Source organism: Oncorhynchus gorbuscha, linkage group LG02 (genome assembly GCF_021184085.1).
Source record: "Oncorhynchus gorbuscha isolate QuinsamMale2020 ecotype Even-year linkage group LG02, OgorEven_v1.0, whole genome shotgun sequence".
NCBI lineage: Eukaryota > Metazoa > Chordata > Actinopteri > Salmoniformes > Salmonidae > Oncorhynchus > Oncorhynchus gorbuscha.
Genome location: NC_060174.1, coordinates 10,933,880 through 10,960,194, shown reverse-complemented (window position 1 = coordinate 10,960,194; position 26,315 = coordinate 10,933,880). Strand labels below are relative to the sequence as shown.

The window sequence follows — 26,315 nt, the reverse complement described above, 5'->3', positions numbered from 1 at the left end:
AGTATACTAGTATTAATTAGATGAGTATACTAGTATTAATTAGATGAGTATACTAGTATTAATATGATGAGTATACCAGTATTAATATGTTGAGGATACTACAGTTGTGGCCAAAAGTTTTGAGAATGACACAAATATTAAGTTTCACAAAGTTTGCTGCTTCAGTGTCTTTAGATATTTTTGTCAGATGTTACTATGGATACTGAAGTATAATTACAAGCATTTCATAAGTGTCAAAGGCTTTTATTGACAATTACATGAAGTTGATGCAAAGAGTCAATATTTGCACTGTTGACCCTTCTTTTTCAAGACCTCTGCAATCCGCCCTGGCATGCTGTCAATTCACTTCTGGGCCACATCCTGTCTGATGGCAGCCCATTCTTGCATAATCAATGCTGGGAGTTTGTCAGAATTTGTGGGGTTTTGCTTATCCACCGGCCTCCTGAGGATTGACTAAAAGTTCTCAATGGGATTAAGGTCTGGGGAGTTTCCTGGCCATGGACCCAAAATATCAATGTTTTGTTCCCCGAGCCACTTAGTTATCACTTTTGCCTTATGGCAAGGTGCTCCATCATGCTGGAAAATGCATTGTTCGTCACCAAACTGTTCCTGGATGTTTGGGAGAAGTTGCTCTTGGAGGATGTGTTGGTACCATTCTTTATTCATGGCTGTGTTATTAGGCAAAATTGTGAGTGAGCTCACTCCCTTGGCTGAGAAGCAACCCCACACATGAATGGTCTCAGGATGCTTTACTGTTGGCATGACACAGGACTGATGGTAGCGCTCATCTTGTCTTCTCCAGACAAGCTTTTTTCCAGATGCCCCAAACAATCGGAAAGGGGATTCATCAGTGTCACGACTTCCGCCGAAGTTGGTGCCTCTCCTTGTTCGGGCGGCGTTCGGCGGTCGACGTTACCGGCTTTCTAACCTCCACCGATCTACATTTCCTGGTTCCCATTATGTTTTAATTATTTCCCTATTTAACCCTCTGGAGCCACCATGGTTTTATGCGTGTTTATTGTTGTCAGTTGTCTCGTTTATGTGATTCTGGATTTTCGTTCTCCTTGTTGGAAGATTAGTTTTGAGTAAAGTTACTATTATTAATCATCTCTGTGTCCTGCGCCTGACTCCGCCTTACCCACATCACCTAGACTCTGACAATCAGAGAAAATGACTTTACCCCAGTCCTCAGCAGTCCAATCCCTGTACCTTTTGCAGAATATCAGTCTGTCCCTGATGTTTTTCCTGAAGAGAAGTGGCTTCTTTGCTGCCCTTCTTGACACCAGGCCATCCTCCAAAAGTCTTTGCCTCACTGTGCGTGCAGATGCACTCACACCTGCCTGCGCCATTCCTGAGCAAGCTCTGTACTGGTGGTGCCCCGATCCCGCAGCTGAATCAACTTTGTGGAGCTTGCTGGACTTGCTTGGGCGCCCTGAAGCCTTCTTCACAACATTTGAACCACTCTCCTTGAAGTTCTTGATGCTCCGATTAATGGTTGATTTAGGTGCAATCTTTCTGGCAGCAATATCCTTGCCAGTGAATCCCTTTTTTTGTGCAAAGCAATGATGACGGCACGTGTTTCCTTGCAGGTAACCATGGTTGACAGAGGAAGAACAATGATTGCAACCACCACCCGCCTTTTGAAGCTTCCAGTCTGTTATTTGAACTCAATCAGCATGACAGAGTGATCTCCATCCTTGTCCTCGTCAACACTCACACCTGTGTTAACGAGAGAAAGACTGACATGATGTCAGCTGGTCCTTTTCTGACAGGGCTGAAATGCAGTGGAAATGTTTTTTGGGATTCAGATCATTTGCATGGCAAAGAGAGACTTTGCAATTAATTGCAATTCATCACATCACTCTTCATAACATTCTGGAGTATATGCAAATTGCCATCTTCCAAATTGAGGCAGCGGACTTTGTGAAAATTAATATTTGTGTCATTCTCAAAACTTTTGGCCACGACTGTAGTATTAATAAGATGTGTATACCAGGATTAATTAGATGAGTATACTAGTATTAATTAGATGAGTATACTAGTATTAATAAGATGAGTATACTAGTATTAATAAGATGTGTGTACTAGTATTAATTAGATGAGTATACTAGTATTAATAAGATGTGTGTACTAGTATTAATTAGATGAGTATACTAGTATTAATAAGATGTGTGTACTAGTATTAATAAGATGTGTGTACTAGTATTAATAAGATGTGTGTACTAGTATTAATTAGATGAGTGTACTAGTATTAATAAGATGTGTGTACTAGTATTAATTAGATGGTTACCTAGAAATCTTGTAGTTTATGACCAGACAAATATGACTTTGCCACACACACACACACACACACACACACACACACACACACACACACACACACACACACACACACACACACACACACACACACACACACACACACACACACACACACACACACACACACACACACACACACAGTGGACCTCTGATGGCCACACATGAGAAAGCACACAGTCGAGGGCTTCAATGACCTTGAGAATTTGCACAAAAACAAGTCTTCGTTCCATAAAGGCAGGAAGGTGTAGTAGTGACGGGGTGAACTGGAGTTGTTTCCAAACTTTGGGGGGCGCTGCAGGAGAGTTGTGTGGCTGAACCCTCCAGCCCCACACTGTGGCCAGCTCAACCTTCCCTCCTTAGCCAAATGTTTTCTCAAGAAAAACTTTTCCTGCTGTGACGGCCGGCCGCCCAACAACCTGCCCACTCGACCCTATCCCCTCCTCTCTTCTCCAGACCATTTCCGGAGACCTTCTCCCTTACCTCACCTCGCTCATCAACTTATCCCTGACCGCTGGCTACGTCCCTTCCGTCTTCAAGAGAGCGAGAGTTGCACCCCTTCTGAAAAAACCTACACTCGATCCCTCCGATGTCAACAACTACAGACCAGTATCCCTTCTTTCTTTTCTCTCCAAAACTCTTGAACGTGCCGTCCTTGGTCAGCTCTCCCGCTATCTCTCTCAGAATGACCTTCTTGATCCAAATCAGTCAGGTTTCAAGACTAGTCATTCAACTGAGACTGCTCTTCTCTGTATCACGGAGGCGCTCCGCACCGCTAAAGCTAACTCTCTCTCCTCTGCTCTCATCCTTCTAGACCTATCGGCTGCCTTCGATACTGTGAACCATCAGATCCTCCTCTCCACCCTCTCCGAGTTGGGCATCTCCGGCGCGGCCCACGCTTGGATTGCGTCCTACCTGACAGGTCGCTCCTACCAGGTGGCGTGGCGAGAATCTGTCTCCTCACCACGCGCTCTCACCACTGGTGTCCCCCAGGGCTCTGTTCTAGGCCCTCTCCTATTCTCGCTATACACCAAGTCACTTGGCTCTGTCATAACCTCACATGGTCTCTCCTATCATTGCTATGCAGACGACACACAATTAATCTTCTCCTTTCCCCCTTCTGATGACCAGGTGGCGAATCGCATCTCTGCATGTCTGGCAGACATATCAGTGTGGATGACGGATCACCACCTCAAGCTGAACTTCGGCAAGACGGAGCTGCTCTTCCTCCCGGGGAAGGACTGCCCGTTCCATGATCTCGCCATCACGGTTGACAACTCCATTGTGTCCTCCTCCCAGAGCGCTAAGAACCTTGGCGTGATCCTGGACAACAAACTGTCGTTCTCAACTAACATCAAGGCGGTGGCCCGTTCCTGTAGGTTCATGCTCTACAACATCCGCAGAGTACGACCCTGCCTCACACAGGAAGCGGCGCAGGTCCTAATCCAGGCACTTGTCATCTCCCGTCTGGATTACTGCAACTCGCTGTTGGCTGGGCTCCCTGCCTGTGCCATTAAACCCCTACAACTCATCCAGAACGCCGCAGCCCGTCTAGTGTTCAACCTTCCCAAGTTCTCTCACGTCACCCCGCTCCTCCGCTCTCTCCACTGGCTTCCAGTTGAAGCTCGCATCCGCTACAAGACCATGGTGCTTGCCTACGGAGCTGTGAGGGGAACGGCACCTCAGTACCTCCAGGCTCTGATCAGGCCCTACACCCAAATAAGGGCACTGCGTTCATCCACCTCTGGCCTGCTCGCCTCCCTACCACTGAGGAAGTACAGTTCCCGCTCAGCTCAGTCAAAACTGTTCGCTGCTCTGGCTCCCCAATGGTGGAACAAACTCCCTCACGACACCAGGACAGCGGAGTCAATCACCACCTTCCGGAGACACCTGAAACCCCACCTCTTTAAGGAATACCTAGGATAGGATAAAGTAATCCTTCTCACCCCCCCTCCCCCCCCTTAAAATATTTAGATGCACTATTGTAAAGTGGTTGTTCCACTGGATGTCATAAGGTGAATGCACCAATTTGTAAGTCGCTCTGGATAAGAGCGTCTGCTAAATGACTTAAATGTTAATGTTAAATGTTAAATGCCCAATGCTCCCCCCACTGTCTAACAAAACTCCAACTAATGCTTTGTCGCATTATGTGTTATGGATCGGGTCTACATTTTTTACATGTATTTTTTACCACACTTCAGATTTTATCTGAGGCCTGCTTTTTGAGCCTATCTGTTATAATTTGGGGTATTGAAAACATTCAAATTCTTGCCTTTAGTTGTCTGTGAGAGAAACAAGTCTTCTTTTTCTCTTTTGTTTTTAAATATGAAGGTCTATTATAGCGATTTTACCTGTGAAGACGGCTAACTGTTGTTACTGGAGATCCCAGTCGACCAGCAAGCCTCGTTTATGCTGATGAGAAAAAGGCCTGCCGCGCTCAAACCCCCTCAGCTGCCATCATTTCCAGTTGAGCAGCTGAACGCTTATTTTGTTTAATCTCCCCTTTCCAAAAGGAATGGAGCAGACGTGCTCAAGGTTGAATAAATACTTCAAAATTGTTTCTCTCTTTGGTGGGGGGTGGGGGTGTCTTTCTTTAGTTTGGTTGAATTTATTTCCTCTACCTAGTATCCCATGCCTCTCCTCTGTTTGTTTGAAGTCTTCATTAGTTTTGGTATCAGACATCTTTGAGTCAGTCACATGTGGGAACTTACCAAGGTGTGTTACCATCACTCCGGACGCTCCCAGCAGTACCCTTGGAGACTTTAAACGCTGAGGAAAAAATATGGAAAGGTGGTTAAACTTCCTGAGTAGGGGCTCTCTTTTCTTTGTCTTTTTTCCCCCTGTGGTTGGCTGTTGCTGTGGTACTCGATCTAATTGCAGGCAGACTTAAGCCGGGGAGGATTCTGGGATTGATGGGTCCCCTAACGAGGATGGGGGACGGCTTTCTCCAACACCCCTTCCTCACAAACACACACTACCATCCCAGGACCATACACACACGCTGGTGTGTTTACCATGTACACCTCACACCTTAACAATGTGGCTTTTTAGCAACACAAAACATACCAAACACACAAAAAGTCCTTCATTTGGATGCGACTCGTGTACTGTTGAGCCTCTGGAGACAGTGCTGGTGCTGGCTGGATGGATGTGCCAGGTCCATACTGACTGCTGTGCTGATATTTGCGTGTAGAGTCCCCGAGGTGAGCTCCTTTTTGAGGTGTGGAAGAGGACTGACATTTCTCTCCCGTACCCATTGCTCCTGACCCCAGGCCCTCGCTGGTCTTGTCAGCCTGAGCAGATTATCACGAGAGAAGGGAGAGAACAATAAAACATGGTAGAGAGAGAGAAGGTGGGATTCATACATATTCATAAAGAATGAGGTCTTTATTTGGTCTCTTTGTATTATTAGGTTTGGAATATGACCCAAATATTTCTCAAGATACTGGATGGTTTGGCGCTCCACGCGCTCCACGTGAGCTGTGTGCATCTATGTACATGTTTTTTACTGCTCTCTCTCTCCCTCTGGACCTTTCTTGCATGAGTCCCATAGCCTCATACACAGTGTGTATCTCTCACACACACACACACACACACACACACACACACACACACACACACACACACACACACACACACACACACACACACACACACACACACACACACACACACACACACACACACACACACACACACACACACACACACACACTCAGAAACACACTCAGAAACACACACACACACACTCAGAAACACACTCAGAAACACACACACACACACGCTCAGAAACACACACACACTAAGAAACACACACACACACTCAGAAACACACACACACACACACACACACATGCTCAGAAACACATGTGCATACACCCAGCACAGATACACTGAACATCACAGAGGTCATCCATGGGCCAGGAGTAGAGCAGCAGGAGATGGCCTGATTCAGATGGACAGATGTGGTCTAACATCCAGGGAGCCAGCAGCCCAGAGAGGTCTCCATGGAAACGAGAAGGTCATCCAGACATCCGAGGGGGTCAAACCCTGGCACTTGGCCTAACCCCCCCCCCCCCCCCACCACACACACACACACACCTCCCTCCATCTCCAACCCAGATGGACCCGGTCTCTGGCCAGATTGGCATAGCCTCTGGACAGCTAGCCGCATCCACAACCATGTAGGATTTCATACACAAGGTTGGGGGAATTATTCAGCGTCAATGACTCCACACTGCTGGCAGAAGGTCTTTGGCCGTGGAGGTACATTTGGGTCACTCCCATCATAAGCTGATTAAGCCACAGTTCATCGGAGCTTAAAATCAGAGTTTATGACTTGCGCGTGTATACTGTAATAAGGAAGGTGGATCTGAACCGGGGCTGCACTTGGTGATTTTCATCATCCTTAGTGGTTAAGCTTGACCCGAGCCCTTCAGTGTTCAATTTACGAAGAGTGGCATTGTTAGTCAATTGAGCCCTGAATTGAAGGATTTTTCCTCATTTTCAGAGGATAAAAATAACAGGGCATTCCTTTGTTTACGCTCTGATAGAAGGATGAAACCTACAATTATTATTTACCTTCCTGTTCCTTTCCTGTTCCCTTCCTGTTCTCTTCCTGTTCCTTTCCTGTTCACTTCCTGTTCCCTTCCTGTTCTCTTCCTGTTCTCTTCCTGGTCCTTTCCCATTCTCTTCCTGTTCCTTTCCTGTTCCCTTCAGGTACCCTTCCTGTTCCCTTCCTGTTCCTTTCCTGTTCTCTTCCTGGTCCTTTCCTGTTCCCTTCCTGTTCTCTTCCTGGTCCTTTCTCATTCTCTTTCTGTTCCTTTCCTGGTCCCTTCAGGTACCCTTCCTGTTCCTTTCCTGTTCCCTTCCTGTTCTCTTCCTGGTCCTTTCCTGTTCCCTTCCTGTTCCTTTCCTGTTCCTTTCCTGTTCTCTTCCTGTTCCTTTCCTGTTCTCTTCCTGTTCCTTTCCTGTTCCCTTCCTGTTCTCTTCCTGGTCCTTTCCTGTTCCCTTCCTGTTCCTTTCCTGTTCCTTTCCTGTTCTCTTCCTGGTCCTTTCCTGTTCTCTTCCTGGTCCTTTCCTGTTCCCTTCCTGTTCTCTTCCTGGTCCTTTCCTGTTCCCTTCCTGTTCTCTTTCTGTTCCCTTCCTATTTCTTTGCTTTCATTGTTTTCTATAAATGATCATGACGTTTTGATGCTTTCTTTCACTATTCAAAATGTCTTCTTCTCTTCTTCCCTGGAACCAATGGCTTTGAACTTCACAACTCCTCATTTTCCACACACCCATTTATTAAATCTTCCTCCCTATCCCCTCTTTAATACTCAGGATCCACAAACCTGCTTTATTAACCTAACCTTAATCTAACCTAACCTAACCCCACCTAACCAAACCTTAACTAGTAACTCCTTACTCCTAACTAATATTCTGACTTCAGAGAACAAATAAACCCACAAGCTTCTTGCTGTCCTTGAACTCCAACTCTAACAACTTAACAGTCCCACACCCTGATCCCCTTTCTGTGTGATTGGATATGTCTGATATGAGCATTTTAAAAAAGGATGCCATGTGTTGCAGTTTAGCCATGGTATCCATATTTCTAGGGATGTAACATCCATGGAGATTCAAAAAAACAGTCAAAACAGTCAAGCTCAACACTCACACCTCCCCACTGCTGGCAAAACAAAGAAGCACTCGGAACCCAGAGGAGGAAGAGCAACCCTAGAACAGAATCCATTATAAATCACATCTTCAGTTCCAACATGGCTTACACACTTAGGTTCTCTGTACTGCTATGAAAGACAGGGGTTTGTGTCTGTGATTGTAGCTCCCTGTAGTCACACTGGTACACAGGTCAGGGATGTAGAGTCATTCACAACAGGTTGCATTAACCTTTAACCCGTTCTTGCGCTGTGTACCGCGGGCTCGGCACTAAGTAGGGCACCTCCGCTGGGCTGGAGCCTCCCTGGCGGTGCTCTCAGGGGGTAGCCCAGGGCAGAGCACTGTCAGTTTGCTATTCCTCCTCATACAGAGAGGGAGGGAGGGAGGGCAAGAGTGGCACAAAGTAGAGCAAGAGAGGCACAGACAACAGGAGGAGCATCAGAGAGGAACAGACAACAGGAGGAGCATCAGAGAGGCACAGACAACAGGAGGAGCATCAGAGAGGAACAGACAACAGGAGGAGCATCAGAGAGGAACAGACAACAGGAGGAGCATCAGAGGAACAGACAACAGGAGGAGCATCAGAGAGGAACAGACAACAGGAGGAGCATCAGAGAGGAACAGACAACAGGAGGAGCATTAGAGAGGAACAGACAACAGGAGGAGCATCAGAGAGGAACAGACAACAGGAGGAGCATCAGAGAGGAACAGACAACAGGAGGAGCATCAGAGAGGAACAGACAACAGGAGGAGCATCAGAGGAACAGACAACAGGAGGAGCATCAGAGAGGAACAGACAACAGGAGGAGCATCAGAGGCACAGACAACAGGAGGAGCATCAGAGAGGAACAGACAACAGGAGGAGCATCAGAGGAACAGACAACAGGAGGAGCATCAGAGAGGAACAGACAACAGGAAGAGCATCAGAGAGGAACAGACAACAGGAGGAGCATCAGAGAGGAACAGACAACAGAAGGAGCATCAGAGGCACAGACAACAGGAGGAGCATCAGAGAGGAACAGACAACAGGAGGAGCATCAGAGGAACAGACAACAGGAGGAGCATCAGAGGAACAGACAACAGGAGGAGCATAAGAGAGGAACAGACAACAGGAGGAGCATCAGAGGAACAGACAACAGGAGGAGCATCAGAGAGGAACAGACAACAGGAGGAGCATCAGAGAGGAACAGACAACAGGAGGAGCATCAGAGAGGAACAGACAACAGGAGGAGCATCAGAGGAACAGACAACAGGAGGAGCATCAGAGAGGAACAGACAACAGGAGGAGCATCAGAGAGGAACAGACAACAGGAGGAGCATCAAAGGAACAGACAACAGGAGGAGCATCAGAGGAACAGACAACAGGAGGAGCATCAGAGAGGAACAGACAACAGGAGGAGCATCAGAGAGGAACAGACAACAGGAGGAGCATCAGAGGAACAGACAACAGGAGGAGCATCAGAGAGGAACAGACAACAGGAGGAGCATCAGAGAGGAACAGACAACAGGAGGAGCATCAGAGGAACAGACAACAGGAGGAGCATCAGAGAGGAACAGACAACAGGAGGAGCATCAGAGAGGAACAGACAACAGGAGGAGCATCAGAGAGGAACAGACAACAGGAGGAGCATCAGAGGAACAGACAACAGGAGGAGCATCAGAGAGGAACAGACAACAGGAGGAGCATCAGAGAGGAACAGACAACAGGAGGAGCATCAGAGGGACAGACAACAGGAGGAGCATCAGAGGAACAGACAACAGGAGGAGCATCAGAGAGGAACAGACAACAGGAGGAGCATCAGAGAGGAACAGACAACAGGAGGAGCATCAGAGAGGAACAGTCAACAGGAGGAGCATCAGAGAGGAACAGACAACAGGAGGAGCATCAGAGAGAAACAGACAACAGGAGGAGCATCAGAGGAACAGACAACAGGAGGAGCATCAGAGAGGAACACACAACAGGAGGAGCATCAGAGAGGAACAGACAACAGGAGGAGCATCAGAGAGGAACAGACAACAGGAGGAGCATCAGAGAGGAACAGACAACAGGAGGAGCATCAGAGAGGCACAGACAACAGGAGGAGCATCAGAGAGGGCGAGAGTGTGAGAGGAAAAGAAGAGAGTAAAATAACATACAATGGCAGAGACTAAGAGGAATAGTGAGAGAATATGAAAGAAAATGAATAACATACTAGGAGGTTGAGCCTCTTCCCACTCAAGTCCCCATTTCAGGGGGACCTAGGTTTGGTAGCAACTCAGGAGAGCCACACTGCCCCCCAATTAGGTGCCATCCACATGCCTATTATAGTGCCTCTGGCCAGCCTCTCTGCTACAGAGTCCTGGTAGTCTGGTACCAGGGCTGTCAACTGAGCCTCTCTCCAAGCTCAGATGCTGCTTTCTGTTCCCGCCTTAATATGGCTGAGGATGGGAGAGGAGAGAGGGAGAGTAAGAGAGGAGAGGAGGAGGAGGAGGAGAGAGAAAGGAGGTGAGAGGAGAGAGGAGAGGAGGAGGAGGAGGAGGAGGAGAGAGAAAGGAGGTGAGAGGAGAGGAGAGAGGGCGAGGAGGAGAGAGAAAGGAGGTGAGAGGAGAGAGGAGAGGAGGAGGAGGAGAGAGAAAGGAGGTGAGAGGAGAGGAGAAGAGAGGGCGAGGAGGAGAAAGAAAGGAGGTGAGAGGAGAGAGGGAGAGTAAGAGAGGAGAGGAGGAGGAGGAGAGAGAAAGGAGGTGAGAGGAGAGGAGAAGAGAGGGCGAGGAGGAGAGAAGGGGAGAAGAGTGTGCCCACCATACCAACCTTCTGTACCTTTGTGAGACCAGCAGTGGGAGGTCTTTCAAGTCCCAATGAATAAGTTCCGTTGATAAAAAAAACTATAAAACACTTTGATCATGACGGCCAATAAGCAAAGAACTGGTTGATTTATAAAAACAAATAACACCTACTAACGTTAATCTTGAACTAAACTGTTGTTTTGTATCTCTTCTTCCAGAGGGTACCCCCATCCGAGGTAAGACTATAACTAACAACACAACTGAACCTTGACCTCTTATCTAACCAGATTGAATCCGTTCTTATTCAAATGAAGTGACTAAACTGAGCTAGCCTTCTCCAAAACAAATCAAGACTTTGCTATTACCAGTGAACGGTCATCTTTTTGTCCTCTTTGTCTTTGTCTACGTGTGTGTATCAGTTTTTTTTTCCTATTTTGTGTTTCATTCCATCGTTGCCGTGCAATTGTTTGTGTTTGTTTACCTCTTGAATGTGAGAATTACCAGAAAAATTGCAATCTGGTGGAGCGATGGGTGTTTAGCAGGAGGAAAATTGTGGTTGGGGTGTTATTAGGGATGGTATGGGTTTATTAGGGATGGTAGGGGGTTATTAGGGATGGTTGGGGGTTATTAAGGATGGTTGGGGGTTATTAGGGGTGGTTGGGGGTTATTAGGGGTGGTTGGGGGGGAGAAGGATGGTGGTTGGGGGAGAGAAGGATGGTGGTTGGGGGAGAAGGATAGTGGTTGGGGGAGAAGGATGGTGGTTGGGGGTTACTAGGGGTGGTTGGGGGAGAAGGATGGTTGGGGGTTATTAGGGTTGGTTGGGGGGAGAAGGATGGTGGTTGGGGGAGAACGATAGTGGTTGGGGGAGAAGGATGGTTGGGGGTTATTAGGGGTGGTTGGGGGTTATTAGGGGTGGTTGGGGGAGAAGGATGATGGTTGGGGGTTATTAGGGGTGGTTGGGGGAGAAGGATGGTTGGGGGGTTATTAGGGGTGGTTGGGGGAGAAGGATGGTGGTTGGGGGTTATTATGGGTGGTTGGGGGAGAAGGATGGTGGTTGGGGGAGAAGGATGGTGATAGGGGGTTATTAGGGCTGGTTGGGGGAGAAGGATGGTGGTTGGGGGAGAAGGATGGTTTGGGGGTTATTAGGGCAGGTTGGGGGGAAGGATGGTGGTTGGGGGAGAAGGATGGTGATAGGGGTTATTAGGGCTGGTTGGGGGAGAAGGATGGTGGTTGGGGGTTACTAGGGGTGGTTGGGGGAGAAGGATGGTTGGGGGTTATTAGGGGTGGTTGGGGGAGAAGGATGGTGGTTGGGGGTTATCAGGGGTGGTTGGGGGGAGAAGGATGGTTGGGTGGTTATTAGGGGTGGTTGGGGGTTATTAAGGATGGTTGGGGGTTATTAGGGGTGGTTGGGGGTTATTAGGGGTGGTTGGGGGAGAAGGATGGTGGTTGGGGGAGAAGGATAGTGGTTGGGGGAGAAGGATGGTTGGGGGTTATTAGGGGTGGTTGGGGGAGAAGGATGGTGGTTGGGGGTTATCAGGGGTGGTTGGGGGAGAAGGATGGTTGGGTGGTTATTAGGGGTGGTTGGGGGTTACTAGGGGTGGTTGGGGGAGAAGGATGGTTGGGGGTTATTAGGGGTGGTTGGGGGAGAAGGATAGTGGTTGGGGGAGAAGGATGGTGATAGGGGTTATTAAGGCTGGTTGGGGGAGAAGGATGGTGGTTGGGGGAGAAGGATGGTTTGGGGTTATTAGGGCAGGTTGGGGGGAAGGATGGTGGTTGGGGGAGAAGGATGGTGATAGGGGGTTATTAGGGCTGGTTGGGGGAGAAGGATGGTGGTTGGGGGTTACTAGGGGTGGTTGGGGGAGAAGGATGGTTGGGGGTTATTAGGGGTGGTTGGGGGAGAAGGATGGTGGTTGGGGGTTATCAGGGGTGGTTGGGGGAGAAGGATGGTTGGGTGGTTATTAGGGGTGGTTGGGGGTTATTAGGGGTGGTTGGGGGTTATTAGGGGTGGTTGGGGGGGAGAAGGATGGTGGTTGGGGGAGAAGGATAGTGGTTGGGGGAGAAGGATGGTTGGGGGTTATTAGGGGTGGTTGGGGGAGAAGGATGGTGGTTGGGGGTTATCAGGGGTGGTTGGGGGAGAAGGATGGTTGGGTGGTTATTAGGGGTGGTTGGGGGTTACTAGGGGTGGTTGGGGGAGAAGGATGGTTGGGGGTTATTAGGGGTGGTTGGGGGTTACTAGGGGTGGTTGGGGGAGAAGGATGGTTGGGGGTTATTAGGGGTGGTTGGGGGAGAAGGATGGTGGTTGGGGGAGAAGGATAGTGGTTGGGGGAGAAGGATGGTTGGGGGTTATTAGGGGTGGTTGGGGGTTATTAGGGGTGGTTGGGGGAGAAGGATGATGGTTGGGGGTTATTAGGGGTGGTTGGGGGAGAAGGATGGTGGTTGGGGGAGAAAGATGGTTTGGGGGTTATTAGGGCAGGTTGGGGGGAAGGATGGTGGTTGGGGGAGAAGGATGGTGATAGGGGTTATTAGGGCTGGTTGGGGGAGAAGGATGGTGGTTGGGGGTTACTAGGGGTGGTTGGGGGAGAAGGATGGTTGGGGGTTATTAGGGGTGGTTGGGGGAGAAGGATGGTGGTTGGGGGTTATCAGGGGTGGTTGGGGGAGAAGGATGGTTGGGTGGTTATTAGGGGTGGTTGGGGGATATTAAGGATGGTTGGGGGTTATTAGGGGTGGTTGGGGAGTTATTAGGGGTGGTTGGGGGAGAAGGATGGTGGTTGGGGGAGAAGGATAGTGGTTGGGGGAGAAGGATGGTTGGGGGTTATTAGGGGTGGTTGGGGGTTATTAGGGGTGGTTGGGGGAGAAGGATGGTGGTTGGGGGTTATCAGGGGTGGTTGGGGGAGAAGGATGGTTGGGTGGTTATTAGGGGTGGTTGGGGGTTACTAGGGGTGGTTGGGGGAGAAGGATGGTTGGGGGTTATTAGGGGTGGTTGGGGGAGAAGGATGGTGGTTGGGGGAGAAGGATAGTGGTTGGGGGAGAAGGATGGTGATAGGGGTTATTAGGGCTGGTTGGGGGAGAAGGATGGTGGTTGGGGGAGAAGGATGGTTTGGGGGTTATTAGGGCAGGTTGGGGGGAAGGATGGTGGTTGGGGGAGAAGGATGGTGATAGGGGTTATTAGGGCTGGTTGGGGGAGAAGGATGGTGGTTGGGGGTTACTAGGGGTGGTTGGGGGAGAAGGATGGTTGGGGGTTATTAGGGGTGGTTGGGGGAGAAGGATGGTGGTTGGGGGTTATCAGGGGTGGTTGGGGGAGAAGGATGGTTGGGTGGTTATTAGGGGTGGTTGGGGGTTATTAAGGATGGTTAGGGGTTATTAGGGGTGGTTGGGGGTTATTAGGGGTGGTTGGGGGGAGAAGGATGGTGGTTGGGGGAGAAGGATAGTGGTTGGGGGTTATCAGGGGTGGTTGGGGGAGAAGGATGGTTGGGTGGTTATTAGGGGTGGTTGGGGGTTACTAGGGGTGGTTGGGGGAGAAGGATGGTTGGGGGTTATTAGGGGTGGTTGGGGGGAGAAGGATGGTGGTTGGGGGAGAAGGATAGTGGTTGGGGGAGAAGGATGGTTGGGGGTTATTAGGGGTGGTTGGGGGGTTATTAGGGGTGGTTGGGGGAGAAGGATGATGGTTGGGGGTTATTAGGGGTGGTTGGGGGAGAAGGATGGTTGGGGGTTATTAGGGGTGGTTGGGGGAGAGGGATGGTGGTTGGGGGTTATTATGGGTGGTTGGGGGAGAAGGATGGTGGTTGGGGGAGAAGGATGGTGATAGGGGGTATTAGGGCTGGTTGGGGGAGAAGGATGGTGGTTGGGGAGAGAAGAATGGTTTGGGGGTTATTAGGGCAGGTTGGGGGGGGAAGGATGGTGGTTGGGGGAGAAGGATGGTGATAGGGGTTATTAGGGCTGGTTGGGGGAGAAGGATGGTGGTTGGGGGTTACTAGGGGTGGTTGGGGGAGAAGGATGGTTGAGGGGTTATTAGGGGTGGTTGGGGGAGAAGGATGGTGGTTGGGGGTTATCAGGGGTGGTTGGGGGAGAAGGATGGTTGGGTGGTTATTAGGGGTGGTTGGGGGTTATTAAGGATGGTTGGGGGTTATTAGGGGTGGTTGGGGGGAGAAGGATGGTGGTTGGGGGAGAAGGATAGTGATTGGGGGAGAAGGATGGTGGTTGGGGGTTACTAGGGGTGGTTGGGGGAGAAGGATGGTTGGGGGTTATTAGGGGTGGTTGGGGGAGAAGGATGGTGGTTGGGGGGTTATCAGGGGTGGTTGGGGGAGAAGGATGGTTGGGGGTTATTAGGGGTGGTTGGGGGTTATTAGGGGTGGTTGGGGGAGAAGGATGATGGTTGGGGGTTATTAGGGGTGGTTGGGGGAGAAGAAGGATGGTTGGGGGTTATTAGGGGTGGTTGGGGGAGAAGGATGGTGGTTGGGGGTTATTAGGGCTGGTTGGGGGAGAAGGATGGTGGTTGGGGGAGAAGGATGGTTTGGGGGTTATTAGGGCAGGTTGGGGGGAAGGATGGTGGTTGGGGGAGAAGGATGGTGATAGGGGTTATTAGGGCTGGTTGGGGGAGAAGGATGGTGGTTGGGGGAGAAGGATGGTTTGGGGGTTATTAGGGCAGGTTGGGGGAGAAGGATGGTGGTTGGGGGAGAAGGATGGTGGTTGGGGGAGAAGGGTGGTGGTTAGGGGGAGAAGGATGGTGGATGGCGATTATTAGGGTGGTTTAAGGGTGTTTTGGGGTTATTAGGGGTGGTTTAAGGGTGGTTGTGGTTATTAGGGTTGGTCGGGGTTATTAGGGGTGGTTTAAGGGTGGTTTGGGGGTTATTGGGGGTGGTTTGGGGGTTATTCAGGGTGGGTTGGGGGTTATTATCGATAGTTTAAGGGTGGTTGGGGTTATTTGGGTGGTTGGGGGTTATTAGGGGTGATTTGGGGTTATTAGGGGTGGTTGAGGGTTATTAGGGATGGTTTAAGGGTGGTTTGGGGGTTATTGGGGGTGGTTTGGGGGTTATTCAGGGTGGGTTGGGGGTTATTATCGATAGTTTAAGGGTGGTTGGGGTTATTTGGGTGGTTGGGGGTTATTAGGGGTGGTTTGGGGTTATTAGGGGTGGTTGAGGGTTATTAGGGATGGTTTAAGGGTGGTTGGGTTATTGGGGGTGGTGTAAGGGCGTTTAGGGGTTATCAGGGGTGGGTTGGGGGTTATTAAGGGTGGTTGGGGGTATTAGGGGTGGTTTGTTTGCTTTTGACACTAACATTTCAAATGTTTGGAGATGTTGAAGTGAGTTTTACAGGGGTATATGTTCATCTCGCCAGGTTAATGAATGCTGGGTAAACTGTTCAGCCTCACCCCTCCCCCCTCTGTCAGCCCTTATATCCTTTCCCGTTGCTATGACCACATTATGTATGTTAATGTTCAGCCTCTGCTCAACCTCCTAATGAGTCGTGTTGCATGAGACACTCCCAGAATGTCATAAAAAAACGTGCATAGATTACATTTGATTTCCTTCCCCAGTTGCTGCAGTGCAATAGGCAATGGGTGTCTCTAAAATGGCTGTGGCCACTGCATTAAACAGCATACATGATGTATTTTCCAAACCAAATGATAGACTGTAAGGGAGAGGATGTCACAGTTGAATGTAACACAGGAAATGATGGGATATAATTGCTACCACGGCGGAATGTTCATCCCATCCGTCTTCTCGATAATCACGCTTGGGTACAATTGATGCAATTTCTCACCAAGGTTGATATTTTTACTGTATTGTTTTAAAGTAATCTTTACTGTGTTTGTAATAAAATTGCTTTCTTTACAGGGATAAGCAGGTAGGTAAACATCCCATTTCTCTGTCAGTATTTCACCTCATATTTTGGGGGAAGGGCCAATAGTGGTAGGCAGGAATGGGTGGTCGGGATGTTATTATGACCAACTAGTTCATGTTTTTGTTTGTTTCCTTACTTTTTAGCTCTATAATTCTGAGGTGATGCTAGTATTCAGCAGTTAAATATATTCCTCTGCCATATTGACATACATGAGAGAACCAATAGACATTTAACAAAATGCAACTACTCCACATTCCGTGAAGGAGAAATCCTTGAACCACGCAAACAGAGCCTTGCCCGTAAACCAAGAACCATGCTCATAATGTCTGGCATAAAAAGGTCCCCCATAAATCAAATTGCGGTGAACAAAAGTGAGCGTGACTTATGAACTTTTTCATTTACATAATGAGATCAGCAATCCACAACGGAGATTTCCCCTCACTACCTGAGTTCTACTGGCAGCTCCACCACAACTGCCTGAGGTGATTTCTAGGGATACAGGTGGTTTGTGGGGATATCAAAGCAAACGGGTGGAGGGTACTCGGCTGAACCAAAAGGAGTGGGAGGAGGGGTGATGGACTGTACCACCTGTTTTTTAGGTTTAAGAGGTGGTGATCTCTGGATGTCAGCTCGACAGACATGTCCCTCTAAGCCACAACAGATAATGTGGCACATAGAAGTGGCTTGTTTCGTGTGATTTACCTCTTTGTGTATTGAAAGGGTTAAAAAGCTAGAAAAGCTCCAAAACTGTGACCAAACTACTGTTCGCACAACTGTCGCCATGCAAGAGTGCCTGTGAGAACTGGTCTGTATGAAGGCAGTGGCCTCCCTACCTGAGAACTGGCCTGTAGGAAGGTAGTGAACTCTATACCTGATAACTGGTCTGTAGGAAGGTAGTGAACTCTATACCTGAGAACTGGGCTGTATGAAGGCAGTGGACTCCCTACCTGAGAACTGGTCTGTATGAAGGTAGTGGACTCCCTACCTGAGAACTGGCCTGTATGAAGGTAGTGGACTCCCTACCTGAGAACTGGTCTGTATGAAGGTAGTGGACTCCCTACCTGAGAACTGGCCTGTATGAAGGTAGTGAACTCTATACCTGAGAACTGGGCTGTATGAAGGCAGTGGACTCCCTACCTGAGAACTGGCCTGTAATGAAGACAGTGAACTCTATACCTGATAACTGGTCTGTAGGAAGGTAGTGGACTCCCTACCTGAGAACTGGGCTGTATGAAGGCAGTGGACTCCCTACCTGAGAACTGGGCTGTATGAAGGCAGTGGACTCCCTACCTGAGAACTGGCCTGTATGAAGGTAGTGGACTCCCTACCTGAGAACTGGTCTGTATGAAGGTAGTGGACTCCCTACCTGAGAACTGGTCTGTATGAAGGTAGTGGACTCCCTACCTGAGAACTGGTCTGTATGAAGGTAGTGGACTCCCTACCTGAGAACTCGTCTGTATGAAGGTAGTGGACTCCCTACCTGAGAACTGGCCTGTATGAAGGTAGTGAACTCTATACCTGAGAACTGGGCTGTATGAAGGCAGTGGACTCCCTACCTGAGAACTGGCCTGTAATGAAGACAGTGGACTCCCTACCTGAGAACTGGGCTGTATGAAGGCAGTGGACTCCCTACCTGAGAACTGGCCTGTAGGAAGGCAGTGGAATCCCTACCTGAGAACTGGCCTGTAGGAAGGCAGTGAAATCCCTACCTGAGAACTGGCCTGTAGGAAGGCAGTGGACTCCCTACCTGAGAACTGGCCTGTAGGAAGGCAGTGAACTCTGTACCTGCTTCATAACAGGTTTAATGAGAGAGTTACAAGCTGCCAGATGGACGGTGACAACATTGGCATCATGTTTCGGAGTCCCCTGCTGGCGTGCTCACGTCCAACGACCTTGTGGTGGCGGTGGAGCGTGGCCTGCATGACAGCGAGAGAGGAGACACCAGATTTGGACAGACCTGTCACTTGTCCCTGCTCCTGTTATTCAAAGACACTGCTGTCTCTTTCTCTCTCTCTCTCTCTCTCTCTCTCTTTCTCTCTCTTTCTCTCTCTTTCTCTCTCTTTCTCTCTCTTTCTCTCTCTTTCTCTCTCTCTTTCTCTCTCTCTCTCTCTCTCTCTCTCTCTCTCTCTCTCTCTCTCTCTCTCTCTCTCTCGCTCATTCTCACTCTCTCTCATCGCTCTGTCTCTCTCATCTCTCTCTCTCTCTCTCTCTCTCGCTCATTCTCACTCTCTCTCATCCCTCTGTCTCTCTCATCTCTCTCTGGATAGACTCTCACTCTCTCTCTCTCTCTCGAAAGTACACTTGTCACCGTTCGCGTTTTTTTCCCAGTAGTCTGAATTAGTTGTTTAGTATTTAAAGGTGTGGCTTTAAATGAACAGAGATATGTCTATGAGAAAATTAGGTGAGAGAGAGGATGTTGAAAAGAGGACAAATAAGAAGTCCAGAGTACCAGTGAGAAGGATGAGAATTGAACAGAGTTGAAGAGAAAAGGCAGTCTGCAAGACTCTCTCTCCTGTTCCACCACCAGGCCTGGACAAGCCCTCCAAGCAGTGTTAAACTACAGCCAGCCATCTTGTTGATCTCCTAAACAAATCAATCAGGGCCTGCCAGCCCGCAATAATTGAATTACCCAAATGGGACTGGAGGGGTTCACATGGCTAAGCCTGCACATAATCGGCAATAGGGTGTGCAGCCTGTGGCCGCGGGCACTTTCTGGAATTAATCATCTTTCTGTGCCAGACCCCTCCACTCCCTTACCCTCTCTCCCTCCCTCTCTCCCTCTCTCCTTTGTCATCTCCCTCTCTCTTTTGTCCTAATACACTAGCGTGTGTTTGACTGTCTAAAACCCCCATCACTTCCCCCCATTCCTCTAGTGATGATGTTGTGTGGTGGGGGTGAGGTGGTTGTCCGAGGGGAGTTGAGAGAGGCATGTCTTGGAAAGGGATGTATTTTTGGATGAGCCAGGCAATGTGGGTATATTTGGGAGTAGGAGCCTCAGGTTTTGTAGTAGTAACAATACAACAAAGTTGTGTCTAGACCCAGAGCATCTCAACACCACTAGTTTCATCTAGCTGTCTCATTTATAACTAGTTCAGCAGTGACAAACTGTTCAATGGTCGACCAATAGATGCTATGACTGATCAGCTGTGAACATGGCCCTTTAAATGCATGGTATGGCAAGCACGTCCTTTTCCCTAATGAGAGTGAACAAAGTAGACGTGCTCCCCGGAAAACTTTATTACTGTCGTTATTGTTGTGCTTGTGACAAGGCTTCACAGCTGGAGAGGGTTCGTGGCGTGCCGCAAATCCTGCTGGAAGTGAGCTTTAGTGACGAGTTTCAGGGGCGTTTTGCTAGTGTCACTGTAAATTGCTGTTTATCTAAAAAATATATGGCAGGTCTCTATCTGTAAGCACCCTTTGTGTGGCCATGTGGAGCTTTGTGCACATAGCCACTTGCTGGCACGAGATAGTTTTTATTAGCTTTTATTATTTTGTGTTATTTTTTTCTGTCTTAAAACGCCAATGGCCATGCACACACTGCCAACTACAGTCTGCCAGGCGGCTGGCAGGGTTCTAGGAGTGCAATTATACAAAATACACAGAAAATAGTCATTAAAAAGCCAAAGACTAAGGGGAAGGAGGGAAGGGATGGGGTGGTGTGTCAGGGAAGGGGGTGGATAGAAACTGAACATCAAAGACATTTTGTTTGGATTCCAGCATGTTAATAAGAGCTTTAGGCCCTATTGTCTTTAACGACGGTACTCTCAGTTGGCCAGGGACTGCCTGGTCAAAAAGACTGAAATTACCAATGTATTATATTGAAGAAGAGGGGAAAGCATAGAGACGGAGAGTCTTTGTCACAGTGGATTCATGCGAATGGTTTTTGAATAGAAATTATAACCATTGTATACAATAATGACGTTCTTTGGCACAGGCAGACACAATTTGAGCAGACTTACCCAACAGAAAGTGCATGAAATATATAGCACCAATGCAATGAGAAACCTCTGATTATTTTGACAATATATTTCCAGCTCTGTTCCAGGAAGTGAATTTACAATAAAGTGACTGACAGATGGAGGGAGGGAGAAAAGAGACTTGAAATAGAATCAAGTCGGTATTTTGCCTGCTCTTCCCAGCTTAAGGACTCTGTACTCATCAGATGTACTTTGAAATAATGGCTGCAAATATGTAATGAAGTCATTGCAGGCTCTAGAACCTGCTGATGGCACCTCGCAAAGAGTCTTACTTAAAGCAGTGAAGCGCAGATAAAGCACACACCCTCACTCAAAGTCGCTCCTCGAATTAAGTAGACTTTGCTGATTTGTGTAGTCATCTCGATTCTCTCACTTTGAATCAGTGAGGTTTTACACGTACAATCAATAATACTAATTGATTGTTTGTGTGTGCTTGGGAAAGGTTAAGAATTCATGTTTCAGTTGGCATCGGTAGCTATTAGGTAGAAAATAATTTTAGTTCAATTCGTTTTGGTATAGGAACTCTCAGAGAAATATAGAGATAAATACAACTGTCCTGTGTGGCTCAGCTGGTAGAGCATGGTGTGTTCATCAGTAGGGCTGTGGGTTCGATTCCCACGGGGAAACAGTGTGAGAATGTATTCATTCTACTGTAAGTTGCTCTGAATAAGAGTGACTGGAATGTCAAATACATATTTGCTTTTGTTAAAGCACTTCATTAACCAGAGGGGCAGAGATCTATGGTCACAGGAAGACAATGTCTTTCCCTTTGTAATCACCTCATCTGCAGTAGAACCCATAGGATAACCTTTTGATTCCAGGTAGAACCCTTTTGTGTTCCATGTAGAAACCTTTCTTTCCACATAGGGTTCTACATGGAACCCAAAAGAGTTCCACCTACAAACAAAAAGGGTTCTCCTATGGGGACAGCTGCAGAAACCTTTCTCTCCACATAGGGTTCTACATGGAACCCAAAAGAGTTCCACCTACAAACAAAAAGGGTTCTCCTATGGGGACAGCTGCAGAAACCTTTCTCTCCACATAGGGTTCTACATGGAACCCAAAAGAGTTCTACCTACAAACAAAAAGGGTTCTCCTATGGGGACAGCTGCAGAAACCTTTCTCTCCACATAGGGTTCTACATGGAACACAAAAGGGTTCTCCTATGGGGACAGCTGCAGAAACCTTTCTCTCCACATAGGGTTCTACATGGAACCCAAAAGGGTTCTCCTATGGGGACAGCTGCAGAAACCTTTCTCTCCACATAGGGTTCTACATGGAACCCAAAAGGGTTCTCCTATGGGGACAGCTGCAGAAACCTTTGGACCCTTTTTCCCCCCTAAGAGTTTATGGTTTATTTACCCAAGTGCTTTATGGAGCCATCAAATAGCTGAAAGATGCCAGAACTGAGGATGCAGAGCTGCTACTGGCAGACGTTTTTCTGGAAGTGTCTCTTCCCAGAGTTGGACTTCACATGGTTCTTATTCAACAGCCTCCCTGCTGTTCAACCGAGGAGACCTTTGACCACGCTCCAGCCCACCTGCGGCGCGCTGGCACTCGCTGTGCCAAGCGCACATCAAACAGATCCATGTCAGGTCCACCACCTGCGTTCATGCCGGTTAGACGGTTTCAGTTTGCTGGACGTGAGCACCATGCCAGATAGGACTCCCCATTGGGCATGAGATGAGCCAATCTGAGGTGTTGGAGGGAAAGAGAGAGGAGAAGGAAAAATAAAGAAGAGAATTCTAAATGAATCTAGTTTCATAGTCTATTCTTTCTCATTCTCTGAGCTAGAGATCCTAGGTGGACATTGAAGCAGGCTGTCAGAGTAGAGGAAGTATTATAACACATAGCTGATTATAGGGACCTGTTTACACCTGAGTGTTGGGGGCACTTTAACTTGTTAGCTTTCTGCAATGATATGTCTGTGGTGTATATGTCTGTGGTTTCTGGCAAAGGAGCCCAGGCCCAGTGGCGTATTGATGTGCCTTGGCTAAACTCTAACGAGCGCCAGCGCTCTGCTTGCCAGGCAGGGACTGCAATCTGTCAGTGGGCCGAGCCAGGCAGAAACCCTAATGATATCATCGTCACGCGTTAACAAGGAATCATCTGACACCCATAGTTTTACTTCCGATTTCCCATCCACATTATTCTCCAAACGGTTTACTGTGTTAGATTGAGCCAGTCTCACGCTTCAGTTCCCAATTAAGAGTTGAACATGAACCTGAGCTTTGCATGTCATCTTTTACCTGTCGTGTACTAAGGTTCAAGGTATATCTTTAGTGACTGATCTCACTAGTTAGGGTTCCATCCAATTAGCGACACTTTTTCATGTGAATATTTAACAAATGTGCATACAAGAATATGCACTTTATACCACAGGGTGTTTCCATCAAACTGATGGATGAATTGCTGTGCGTGATGACATAGAGCACATCAAAACACTTTTTAGGGGCTTAAGTTTCTATGTACCGAATAAAAAGAAGAAGTTCATCGAATTAACAACTCTACCGATGGTGTAGTGGCATATTTTCTCTATTCCATCCAATAAATATGACCACTGCCCTGGCGAGAGAGGGGCTGTTTCGGACACACGCTCACTGCAGGCTTTACTGTGCGTCCGCAGTGATGATGGCAGTGTGGCACTTCGGAAGTTTACAAACACAAGGATGCTTCTTTCTTCAAGCATAGAAGACTTACAGACTTTCTAATATAAAAGATGAGAAAACAAAAATGTTCCTTATAACTCCTCTAATCCTAATACCTTATAAGTGCAATAAATTAAGCATATTGTGTGCAGGAAATTCAAGATATCATATGAGTAAGTGCGAGCAAGTGCAGTCAAAAAAGTATATACCGCTCCCCCATCTAATCAAGACTCCTCGTAGTCCCGACTTCCTCCCTCAAATAACCTTTCCTCCTCCCGTACCCACCGGCCGCACGGTATTCATCTCCAATAATGGCTTCACCCTAACAACTGATAATGCTCTGGTTATTGTATACAATTACAAATGAGCTTTTTGGCTTTAACATTCCGGACCCTAATTGTAAAATGCATAATCTATTACCTAAATATTTTATCCCAAAAGATGTTTCGGTAAATAATATGGAAAAGAGCAATATCATTTTTATTTGATAATTGCAGCCAAACATCAATCATCACCAGCATTCAAATTAAACCCTCAATATTTATTGGAAATTTGCATTAAGCTCATCAGCGTTCATCATACAACCACCGTGAAGTACATCATAACTTATTTTATCTGCCTGTTCACGACTTCTACCGAAGTCGAAGCCTCTCCTTGTTCGGGCGGTGCTCGGCGGTCGACGTCACCGGTCTTCTAGCCATCATTGATCCATTTTTCATTTTCCATTGGTTTTGTCTTGTCTTCCTACACACCTGGTTTCAATCCCATTTCATTATTTGGTCAGAAGTCGTGTGTATAGGTGGCAGGGAAGTCAGGCGCAGGACAATCAAACTGAGTGTAATGGAGTTATTTAAAAATGATAAACGAAATATCCAAACACTAAATGTAACTATAAACAAAGTGGGTACGAGGACCCGTCACGCACCAATACAAAAAAAAAACACAACACTGAATAACAAACAATCTCTGACAAAGACATGAGGGGAAACAGGGGGTTAAATACACAACAGGTAATGAATGGGATTGAAACAGACAAGACAAAACCAATGGAAAATTAAAAATGGATCAATGAAGGCTAGAAAACCGGTGACGTCGACCGCCAAGCACCGCCCGAACAAGGAGAGGCAACGACTTCGGTAGAAGTCGTGACACTGCCTTAATGTTTTTTCCACATCGTAGTGGTAGTAGCCTACAACATAGCATATCCTGGCATGAAGTTTATTTCGACATGATGGTTTATTATATCAATATTTGTTAAAGGAATTTCCATTGCAATTGTCACATAATTAATTTTACAGACGCAAAAAGATTCCACCACGTCAAACGAACAAATTATCCGTCAACGTTTATCAAAATGTACCCACACTTCCTGTTTCCATCACACCATGCTGTGATTTTTAATTGTTTTAATATGTTGTGACTTTTACTTGCATTAACACTGTGGATGGAAACTCGGTTAATGTTAGCTATTATTTCCGCGGTGGTGCTGCAGCGAGTATAGAGATGCTGTGCTAAGCAGAGCACTTCAGGACATGAACTGATGAACCATTTGTCTGAAGATCTGCTAATGACCCCCTACACTCCTTCAGTGAATTCAATGTGTCGATCCACATTCAATCTTAGCCTCTCAGCAGCCTGTCTATCACACCTCTGGCACACCTGGGTGTTTGAGGAGAACAACATTTCCGAGTATCCTTTCCATCCACATTTAACAGCAAATGTATACTTTTCACAAATGTAATTATTATAATGTTGTTTGTGGGTTAGCGAAGCTAGGGTGTGACGCTGCTTGTCACAGCAGTATGCATTAATATGTATTAGTTGTAGGAGAAACATTTCTATGTATTTAACCCTCTGAGGAATGTATGAGGGATACTTTCCATTAAAAAGGTTTCTGACTCTCCTGCCATTATGGAATTAGTAATACTGTTATTCCCCTCCCTCTTCTTCTCTTTCTCTCTCTCTGTCTCTCTGTCTCCTTGTCTTTGTTGGGTGTTGTCTTTCCCAGGTGCCCTGCAGATTGAGAACAGCGAAGAGACGGACCAGGGGAAGTACGAGTGTGTGGCGTCTAACGTGGAAGGCGTGCGTTACTCATCCCCTGCTAACCTATATGTGCGAGGTAGGGTGCAACAAGGTGCCGGAGGCCAGACAACCTTCTACTCCGTTGACAAAAAAATGGCTGCCAGAGGGAATCTCAGTCTAAGTGCACTACGAAGTCAAATGTTAACAAATGGTGACCTGGGGGGAAATACAAGTCCTTAACTTAAAATAGGGCACTATTGTGTAGAAAAATCTGACTTAATAATATAATTATTGTGGCATTGATACCAGTATTGTTCCCCGTAAATGTTAATTTAACTCGCTGTGTTGAACTGTGTCCCGCCAACTAACCCTCCCCGTTAAAATGTTTAGTTCAAATTGGTATATTTTACTCTTGATATGCTCCCTCTCTGAAAGCCCCATCTACCCTAAATAGCAAATACAACACAGAAAAGGGATGCTTTTATGACCAGCAAGTACGTGGTCAGTCATTTGTCAAGTACGTGTGTGAAAGTTGTAGTAGGCTTTTAAATGTGTTTGCTGTATATCGCCCATGTGATTACATTTTCAGGCACAGGAATATGACGGTAAGTCCGATTTTGATTGGGTCGCAAAGCCTAGTGCAGACCAATCAAAATGTCAACCCCAGTCTTCCTTTCAGATGGAGAAAAACGGTTTTGAACTGCAGTAAGATGCCTACAGCACTGCTATAGTAGAAACAATGACTTGTTCTCTACTTCTTCTTCTTTTATCCATTGATAAAATTCCCACATTACTATTTTGGAATTTTGTCTTAAAAATATGTCATTTAAAGGGCTAAAGGGTTCTGAAATTGTGAAGATATGAAGAACAATGAATCTGACTAAACATTTCAGTTTCTTACAAAACAGGCGATGAAGACAAAAGTTGCACCCTACCACTAACTCTAAAAGACAATGAATCCCTGTCGAGGCAGATGCATCTTTCGACATGTGTTATTTATTTTGTGCATATTAAAAAAGATGGCTTACATATCTGCTCAGTTTGTACCGGCAGTGTACCAGATAACTTTGTTCCCACTAAATAATTC

At 47.4% G+C, this 26,315-nt stretch overlaps 1 protein-coding gene across 22 annotated transcripts in view; it reads left to right on the top strand.

Moving 5' to 3' along the window:
- Window positions 1-26,315, top strand: part of ptprsa (protein tyrosine phosphatase receptor type Sa) — a 449,805-nt gene that overhangs the window by 272,858 nt on the left and 150,632 nt on the right. For 13 of the 22 annotated variants that reach the window (XM_046301062.1, XM_046301100.1, XM_046301137.1 and 10 more), the window contains 2 exons: window positions 10,959-10,976; window positions 25,215-25,325. In XM_046301062.1, the coding sequence (XP_046157018.1) occupies window positions 10,959-10,976; window positions 25,215-25,325 (129 nt within the window). The remainder of the gene's footprint in view (window positions 1-10,958; window positions 10,977-25,214; window positions 25,326-26,315) is intronic. The other 9 variants (XM_046301171.1, XM_046301161.1, XM_046301146.1 and 6 more) reach the window with 1 other exon arrangement.